We start from the raw sequence: 9939 nt of genomic DNA, 5'->3' as shown, positions 1-9939 counted from the left end.
CCGATATGACCGTCACCTCACGTATGCTTCCCACACCACCATCCCCAGATGGGCATAAATACCGGTTCCTACCCGATTCCAGTGGACCCGACACAGACCTGGTTCCGGTTCCAAACAGTACCCGTACCCGGTTCCATTGAGCCCGTAACCGGTTACGCCGGTTCTATATTTATTTACGTGTACCCGGGTTGTACCCGGACCCGGTTCCACCCAGAACCCGGTTCCACTCAGTTGTATCCATACCCGGTTCCGGGTTGGAACCGGTTCCGGGTTTTAAGAATACCCGATTTTGCCCATCTCTACTTAGCATTCACCTTTTAGTTCACTTTTCTAAGTTAACTCCTTAAAGATCAAACATAACTTAAAAATGTATGATATAACTGTATTACACATTCCCTGAAGTGTTACAAGTCCTCATTAAAAAGTTTTCATCTTCAAGAACTAGTTGCAAACTTTAAACCCATGATACAACAAAAAGGTGAAATCTTTGGCCCTTTACTTGCAGCAATATACACTCACTACCCTAGCAATCTGCATTTACCAAAATACATGAGAATTTTAGGATATTTAATTTAACATGTAATATAAGTGTAGAGATAAATTTACGGTAAAAGGTAGCAATTTTGACCCATTTACTTATCAGTGGTCATATCGGGCTATGCTTTCATCTATAACATTCAAACAATTTTTTTATCAAGTTTCAGAATAATCAGATTGAAATAAGTAATCTCAAACCGCTTATTGAGAACAGCTTATGCAACTTTAAAACGCTTTTCTTCATCCAGACACTCAATAAGTGTTTTTCTGCTTTTTGAAAAACACAATAAACATAAAAGTTTTTTAAATAAGTAAATCCAAACACCCATAAATCATTTTATTCAAATATTTTTATTATTATTAAATTAATATATTTTGTATGACACAGCAATTGTATATACATTTCGAAGTTTTTGGGCAGAGTGTATCGGGTTAGCCTAGGTGTGTAAACAAGCCCAGAGGCTCGAGAGCTACTCGTGTTCGGCTCGGTTAACAGCTCGAACGAGTCGAGCCATAACGAGCCCGAGCCCAAGCTTGAGCCTGAAATACAAAGCTCGTTTAGGCTCGCGAGTCTAAACGAGCCCAAACAAAATTTTAGTTTTTTTATATATAATATAATAATAATGATGATAACATTGGCAAGCCGAGCTTTGGCTCATTTAAGTGATATTGAAGCGAGCTCGAGCTGAGCTAAAGCTTTTGGTTTTACTCGCAAGCTGAGCTCGAAGCTCAAATAAGTAAGGCTCGAGCCAAGCCAAGCTCGAGCTCGAGGTTCATAAAACATGACGAGCCGAGCTCGAGCCTAGTCAGGTTCGGGCTCGGCCCGGTTTGTTTACACCCCTAGCGTTAGCCCCACCCAAACGCGACCAACCCATCCATTTTTCTATCTTCACGTCTTCTGTTTAAAGTACGGCACACAAGACGACAAGTGATTATTCATCCCCCCCCCCCCCCCCACACACACACACAAGAATGTTAATATGTATGGAATTCATTACGTACCAGGGATTCAGAACAAAGTTGCAAGAGGGGATCCCGCTTCAGTGAAATACGATGCAAGATCTACTGCCATGCCGTCATACATACTGATGAACGGGTGCGACTGGAGATCAAGACAGAAAAGAAGCATCTAAGTGAGTTTACGATCTCGAAAGATTTTATAAAAATGGTCTCAAATTTTGTCAAAAGATAAATGTACCATAAGTTCATTTGCCGATGCCCTATCCTTGGGATCTTTCTGCACGCTAAAATAACAACATATTTTGTTCTCGTTAGACATAGGAGACGTGAGAATAATATCTACTAATATATATTACAGCTTACCATGCTTCAATAAACGAGCAGAATTGCGGAGAGAATTTATCGGAAGGTGCATGAGGAGGCGGTTGACCAACGACGGTTTCCATAAGCTCGTAAACACTGACCCATCCTTCCCCTTGCTGTGGTGGAGAGTACGGAAACTGGCCCGTTGCACATTCGAGCAAAACTAAACCCAAGCTCCATATATCACTCTTGTAGCCATAACTGCCTCCAATAATTCTCTCGGGCTGAACGTATATGAATTAAAAAAAAAATTATTAACTTTGGTAGAAAAATCAAACAGATAATGATATGGTTAAAGGTACTTACAGACATATAATTATAAGTGCCGATTTGAGTATTAGCCAATCCGGATGTGCTTGCAAGTATAGCACTAACACCAAAATCGGTGATCTTCACTTCACCGCGGTGATTTATAAGCAAATTTGAGGGTTTCAAGTCCCTATGAATGATATGTTTCTCATGGTGAAGGTACCATAGACCCTTTAGCACCTTTTTTCAGAGATCAAATTTAGTGTATAATCATGTGGGTCAATCGATATACGGCAAAACTGCACAAAATAAAACCAAAGTGCACATTCCCTCCCACAAAGAAAAAAGAGTAAAGTACACGGATGGTCCCTGTGGTTTACTAAAATTTTGGATTTGGTCCCTAGCTTTCCAAAAGTACACAGATGGTCCTTGTGGTTTGCACTTTTAACGCATTTAGTCCCTAACTTGGACATGCTAAAACCTTTAGATTTGTTGGCTAGGGAGTAAATGCGTTACAAAGTGCAAACCACAAGGACCATCTGTGTACTTTTGGAAAGCTAGGGACCAAATCCAAAATGTTGGTAAACCACAGGGACCATCCGTGTACTTTACTCAAGAAAAAAAAGGATAAAGTTGCAGCAACTTATATTAATTAGGTTTATAATAGATCGACCGTTAGATACATATTTGAAACAAAAAAAAATACGGACTTCTGACCTGCTTAGAGATGGCTGCAAGATACGGTTCGGGGACTGATCTAACGGTTTTGAGAAAATCAGCTAAAGATCCACCATCCATGTACTCCAAGATTATAGAGATGACACCATTATCATAAAAAGATTGGTAACACACAACAACATTTGAGCACTGTGATGATTGGTTGATTTTAAGTTCTTTTGTAATCTGCCTGCGAGCCGGTTCATCTACATTCATTTGAATCATCTGAATATCGAACAAACACGTTACGCAAACCACTTTTTAAGTGTATTAACAAGGGCTTTTTAATGAATTTTTTTCCTTGGTTTTTATTAAATTATTTAATGACACAAACTATTAGGAAATTAATAGAATTTGCCCCTCATGGGTAAATAATACGAGTGCAAACGAGCCGAGCGGCTCGTGAGCTGCTCGAGATCAGCTCGAGAAAAAGCTCCAAACGAGCCAAGCCTTATCGAGCCCGAGCCGAGATTGAGCCTAAAATAAAGCTCGTTTATTTATCGAGCCCGAGCTCAAGCCTGGCATGTGAAGCTCGTCAGGCTCATCGAGCCTTATTGGGCCTTAATGTAATATTAGTTTTTATTAATATTTAATAACATTTACCCCTTATTTAAAGTTATCTAGTAAACGAGCCGAGCTGAGCTTACTTAAACTTGTCTACAAGTCAAGCCCGAACCTAAAAATAAGCTTGTTTAGTAAACGAGCCCGAGCTTCACTTATCGAGCTCGCGAGCCTATATGAGTTAATCGAGCTTGAGCCTGGTCGAGCTTATTTTATGTAATATATTAATTAATAAAAAATAAGCGAGCCAAGCTAGAGCTTAAGAAACTACCAACAAGCCAAGCTCGAGCTTTGAAAACAGAGCTCGAGCCTCGAGCTCTCATAAGTTAATCGAGCTTGAGCCTGGTCGAGCTCGGGCTCAGCTTATTTGCACCCCTAGTAAATAAATAACTTTCGTTTTCAGACTTCCCATAAAAAGTAACACAATTTTACGGAAGATTCCTAAATGGAAAGAATTGTATCATTCATGTAAAATAGACTTGATTTTCTTGAAGGTATAAAAGATAGGCTTTTGATAACTACAAGGGTTTTTATTAAGGACCACCATTTAAAACATGAAAACTTCCTTAAACAAAACCATAGGGCTGTCGTTATCAAACCCTTAATGATAAAATGATTTAAGTTGAAAATTGAAACTACCTTTAAAGCAAAAAACTGGCCGGTCCATTTGTGCTGCACCAATCGAACAATTCCACCGTTTCCTTTTCCAACAACTTTAACCGCATCAAAATCAGCTAAGCTTAATTGGTTATCAGATGGCTGAATAAGAGGTGGCTGAACCAAAAAAATAGCAATGTCAGAGAGAAAAAAAAAATATTATTTGACATGTTAACGGTTTAGTGAGGTGATACGATAAACTTTCAAGTAACATTTCTTTCTTGAGGATTTGAAATAACATGTAGTCAATAGTATCTTTTAACATTTCTTTCGGTTGTCGGGATTGCTTCTTTAACCAGCTTATGGCTTATAACCAGAAGCAGATAAACTGTTCACTGAAAATAACTTATTTTACCTTAAGGGTAAATTTGTAATTTTAAATCCACCAAGAACAATAAGTTTGAAATAAGCATCCCAAACTACTTTTTGAAAATAGCTTATTTTACCTTAAAGGTAACTTCTAATTTTGAATCCACCAAGAACATAAAGATAGCTTATTTCACCCCAAAATAAGCCGATAAGGCGATAAACATAAGCATTTTTCTTCATCCAGACACTAAAAGTAATTTTCTACTTTTAAAATAGGGAAATTGGCCTGTAATAATCCCACCTAGACCTTATTGGCCATTAATAATCCCACCTCAGAATATCCCCCCACCAGTCCCACCTTTCACCTATTTTTCCTACAATGGTCCCCCGTTAAAAAAACTTAAACAGATTTTTTAGGACTATTGATTAGAACGATGATACGAGTCCATTGATGTAAAACTTGCCTCGAAACAGTGCTCTAAACTATGAAAACGGCGCTTCAATTCGGGTGTTTAAATTTCCAGTTAACCAAAATCAAGTCACTTGGAGCACCATTTCGAGGCAAGTTTTACATCAATGGACTCATATCGTTGTTCTGATCAAAAGCCATAAAAATCTATTTGTAATTTGGAATAAAGCTTAACTCCGTTAAGTTTTTTTAACGGGAGACCATTGTAGGAAAAAATAGGTGAAAGATGGGACTAGTGGGGGGAATATTCTCAGGTGGGATTATTAATGGCCAATAAGGTCTAGATGCGATTATTACTGGCCAATTCCCCTTTAAAATATATAATAAACATATAAGTTTAGTTCATACAAGTAATCCCAAACACCACTCAAAAGATGAGTTAAAGCATTAACACCAATTCAGATTTAAAAAAAAAAAAAAAAAAAAAAAAGGGTGCAATGAATAAACATTAAACAAGTAACTGATCAACAAGATGACCTAAAATATTACAAATTCAGTAAGCCCAACATAATACACCTAAATAACATCAAAGATTACAACTTTTCAATCACCAACTTTGAGCCAATGGATCAAATAACAAACATACTCATCATACACAGAATTAACCCTAAAAGGTGAAATCATACACTAAATATGAAATGTGAAGAAACCCAGATCCATAACCGAAAACAAAAACAACTTACAGTATCAGACTGGCTTTGAGAAACAATTCTAACACCGTCTCTGTTCACTAACAGATCACCATCCATAAAAGTCCCAGATTCAGTTCTGCAATATGCATTAAAGATCACAAAAACAGCATAAAGATTCAAACTTTACAACAAACCCAGATGTAAAAACACAGAAAAAGTGGGGAAAACAAGAAATTTACAAGAATTTAGCGAGTGAAGTTTCATCTGGTGAAGGGAGGCTGAGTTTGAGATTTGGGGCCAAACTTCCCTTCTTCATGGTGTAGAAAAATGGTTAGTTGTGACAGAATGATGCAGAAATTAGTGTTTTTATGATCTTCTGATTGTTGTTGTTTTCTAATGAGGTGAAATTGTGAAAAGTCTTTGTGAAGTCGTCTTCCCCAAAGGGGGTTTTCCACTTTCCACAATACAATTTTTTTCCGTACTTGTTTTTTTTAATTAAATACACATCAACTCAATAAGAAATACTATATTGTTTTACCTTGTGTTCAGAAGGTTTTCTGAAACAACTTATTATTGACTTATTGTTTTTTTTAAGTCATAAGTTTAGCAATGAGGGTGTATGTGAGGAGAAAAAATCAATAAGTCACTTTATACTGATTTTTTCAAAAAATCGATAAGTCAATAAGTTGTTTCAAAAAGCTTAGCCAAACACGCCCTTAAAAGATTTAAAAAAATAATAATTTGTATTCTAGAGTTGAAATAAAGAGAAAAGAACGTTATAATTTTATAACTATACACTACAATTATTTTTATTTGTATTAAGTGCAAAGTTAAAGTTGGTAAATAGCAAAATCCTATATTTGTAAATTTGATTAGTTTATCTCTAAATCTGTCCATTTTACAAGTAAAGTAAATATTTCTCTTATTTCCACCTCTTTTTTTTTAGAACGGTGAACTTCATTACCATACTCTTCAAATCAGATGTAATTTCCCACTCTGGTCAGGCTATGTTGTCTTAACCGGACACTCGCTATCTTTAAAGTGTGGCTTTTTTGGGCGTTCCCCCGGGAAACCATACCGTCGGCTGCCACTTGACAATCATTGTGCCACCATAAGAGCATAATTCTCTACGTAACACACGGTGGGACGAAAACTCGGTTTGGCTCAGGAATCGAATTGGCAACCTCATTCAAGGCCAAGTTCAAATCCTTCATTGTCTATATTCACTTCAGATGACACAAGTGGGAATTCAACTTGAGTCTCCATTGGAAAACCCAAGTTTCTTACCAGTAGGCCACAAGCAGTGGCAGACCCAAGATTGTTCTCCATTGGGGTCCGATTTTTGTGTAAGAATTTTTCGCAACCAAACATTAAAATTTCCAGGTCGGTCATCGTAGTCGGGTCGGGGCTGGGAAATAATGTAAAAGCATTTAGTGGACATGAAACAACTACATTATAGAACCATTTTTAAGCATCAAGTTATCAAATAGTGGTGATTAATAAGTTGTTTGGAACCAATAGCTTCCGAAATAACACAATTACTTCACATAACCTCAAAATTTTGTTTAAATATTTTTTATGAACGCTACTATATGTTGGAAGTCTTATTTGGTAATCAAATGTGAAATAAAATCATTCGGAGATATTCAATTTATCATTCTAAAGAAGTAAATTAGAGAAAGAAAATACATACTAAAAAACAAGACATATAAGACTTGAACTTGAGATCTATTTGTTAGAATACAAGGGAATTTACCAGCACATCATCTTTGCTTTTAATAATATGGGGTCAAACTGATTTATTTTATGAGGTTCTTGAAAAAATTAACATACCGGTTCTACTTTTTTTTAAATATTGAAGTCTGTGGACTCCGACCTGCACCATGTGAGTCCGCCCCTGGCCACAAGTAGGGGGACTATTTCCACCTCTTTTAACATTAAAAATCCCAAAAAAAAATGAATTTTCTTTTCCGTTCTCTCTTTAAAACGGACTTTGGAAGACAACAACTTATCTCGTCTCAGCTCAGTTTTGTTTTAATTTATAAAAGTTGTTAGGCTCGGTTTGGTTCGTTTTTGTTTTAATCCAGAATTGGATCTAAAACCGGAGTATTTTGTTTTTTGCTTATGAAAACCATTTGGGCTTGTGGTTAGACGATTTGAATTCTCGGTTACCAGTTTTTGTAACATGTTGACGAGTTTTAAATGATTTTCATCATCTCTTTATATTTTAGATCTTTGGATTAGTAATATGTTGGTGAATTTTAAATGATTTATACTATATTTTACAGCTTTGAATTTAACTAACTCTTTTGACTTTAAATGATTCATTAAAATATATTCTAAATCATTTAACCTATATATTATTTTTAAGCATCATAATTACTTGTGGCGTACCTAAGATTTTCTTATGGGGTAATGGAATTTAACCAAACTAAGGGCATGTTTAGCTAAGTTTTTTGTAACAATTTATTGACTTATTGGCTTTTTAGAAAAGTCACTATAAAATGACTTATTATTTTTTTTTTTTCCATTCCAAACATCAGGGCAAATTACATAAGGATAGCAGGTAGACGAGCAACAAACTGTGCCGCCATCCCTTTCTGAATAGAAAACCCAATCTACTAAAAACAAAGCCCCGCCCCTGAAGGGTCGAAAAGTTGTTATGGACCACACGTTGCACTCTAGACAAGAAAAAGGGAAAATGCTATATAAATGTAATCAAGTTTGTCAATTGTTCCAATTAACTCATCCAAACTTTTTTTGTCTCTTTAAAATAACTAAACTTAAATTTAGTGTTTTATTAGTGTGTAATTACCAGGTCACCAGGTTACCATTTTTTTTAATATTATTTTCTTTTAGTGCTTATGTGCATATTATATATATGTTAAGTAGATTTTATAAAATCAAAACATAATGTATACCTCCCAACCACCATGAACTCTTCAAACTTTCGATCGACAATACCATGGACAACGTACACCTTAAACCTACGAATTCCTCCCAACCCACATGAATTGCCCAATGAAACTATTATTAACTTTCATTCATAAACTATAAATATAAAAATAAAGTAATGTCTTTACTGTATGAATAAAAAATGAAATTAGCATCAAAGAGGGCTTTGTTGGACCTCTTTACTTTTCCAGATCCGGTGAACATCTTGTTCGTCATGAGAACAAAGAAGTTCTTTTATGAACCTAAAAAGTCGCTCCGGCGATGGAAAATCTCGCCGTCATATCCAGGACGTTTCTACCTCTTTTTTTCCTTCTCATAACTCCTCTTGTGTGTCTCGTCAATCTCCGGTGGCGACAAAAAATCTTGACGTCATCTCCGGTAAACTCTTGTGTGTCGTTTCATACTTTCAATTGATGTTACGAATGATGTAATTTTTGTATTTGATTGGGGAAACTAATGTTTTAAAATAATAAAAAAAAATCATTTTTATTCTATGAAACCTGAAACATTATCATTGGTAACCTGGTAACCTGATAATTGCATAGTATTAAACAACAAATGAAACTTTAATGACTTTAGAGAAACAAAAAAAAGTTTCAGTGACTTAATTGGAACAGTTGATAAACTTGGTTATATTTATATAAAGTTACCCCTTTCAAAAAGCCAATAAGTCGATAAATTGTTTCAAAAAAGTTAGCCAAACATGCCCTAAAAACACGATCAAATATTGCTAGCTAAAAATTATACTAAATTTTTCTTTTGAGGGGAACAATTGTCCCCCTTCCTTTACATGTGGGTGTGCCCCTAATGATTGCCCGACTCAACTTAGAAATATACATCCTTCATAAATCACATAACCGTAACCATAATTTACAACATGTAGAAAGGAAAGGTTAATGGCCTATCAACAATAAAAAACATATTTTAATAAAAGGTAGAATTGATTCAGTGTTTAGATTAGTTTGTTTTTGTATAAAATCAAATCGGATTGAATAAATGTAGGTGTTTTTTCAAAATTTCATAATGAGGATCATCGTTTTTCAAAAGTTTGTCTTTGGGATTTTTTTTTAAGTTCGTTTTTTGTTGCACACCTCGAATTATCGTTTTTTTAGGGTTTTTTGTGTGGGGAGGGGGGGGGGTAGGTTTTTTTAGGTTTTTGGGGGGTGGGGGGTTAGTGTAATTTTGATAATTAACTTACAAGATCAAAATTACTCTATAAGAACATTTTACAAAATTACTCTACAAGATCAAAATTATTTGTAGAGTAATTTTGATAATTACCCTTCAAACAGATAATTACAAAAATGTCACTATGTGCTTTTTGGATTTTCATGCTATTCGTACGTTTAATATGTTAACTTTATTTGTAGAGTAACTTTCTCCTGTATCTATGATTAGAACACGTTGAGCACTTCAAATGACTTTAAGTGACTTATATAAAACATCAAGGAAAGTTAGTTACTACTTAATGAATTTTTTTCTAATATTATATTTTAGTTGATGGTTCTGTGTAAATGTAACTTGAAGCAC

At 35.3% G+C, this 9939-nt stretch overlaps 1 protein-coding gene across 1 annotated transcript; it reads right to left on the bottom strand.

Moving 5' to 3' along the window:
* Positions 1–335: 335 nt before the first annotated feature.
* LOC110893711 (mitogen-activated protein kinase kinase 2) lies at positions 336–5923 on the bottom strand. The gene is made up of 9 exons (XM_022140819.2): positions 5694–5923; positions 5506–5590; positions 4027–4161; positions 2827–3051; positions 2167–2349; positions 1861–2084; positions 1736–1781; positions 1540–1639; positions 336–531 (listed from the first exon to the last, which is right to left on the bottom strand). Exons 1-8 carry the CDS (start codon positions 5768–5770, stop codon positions 1547–1549), a joined length of 1068 nt encoding a protein of 355 aa, XP_021996511.1. The 5' UTR covers positions 5771–5923; the 3' UTR covers positions 336–531; positions 1540–1546.
* Between the last annotated feature and the right edge of the window lie 4016 nt (positions 5924–9939).

Source organism: Helianthus annuus, chromosome 12 (assembly GCF_002127325.2).
Source record: "Helianthus annuus cultivar XRQ/B chromosome 12, HanXRQr2.0-SUNRISE, whole genome shotgun sequence".
In the NCBI taxonomy this organism is placed as follows: Eukaryota; Viridiplantae; Streptophyta; class Magnoliopsida; order Asterales; family Asteraceae; genus Helianthus; species Helianthus annuus.
This window is presented reverse-complemented; position numbering and strand designations above follow the sequence as displayed.

Bases quoted from the DNA above. Each gene is read 5' to 3' on its own strand.
- LOC110893711 (XM_022140819.2), bottom strand. From the start codon at position 5,770: ATGAAGAAGGGAAGTTTGGCCCCAAATCTCAAACTCAGCCTCCCTTCA. The intron at 5,591-5,693 runs GTAAATTTCTTG...TGCATATTGCAG, and splicing joins ACTTCACTCGCTAAATTCTT to AACTGAATCTGGGACTTTTA. The intron at 2,085-2,166 runs GTAAGTACCTTT...ATATACGTTCAG, and splicing joins GCACTTATAATTATATGTCT to CCCGAGAGAATTATTGGAGG.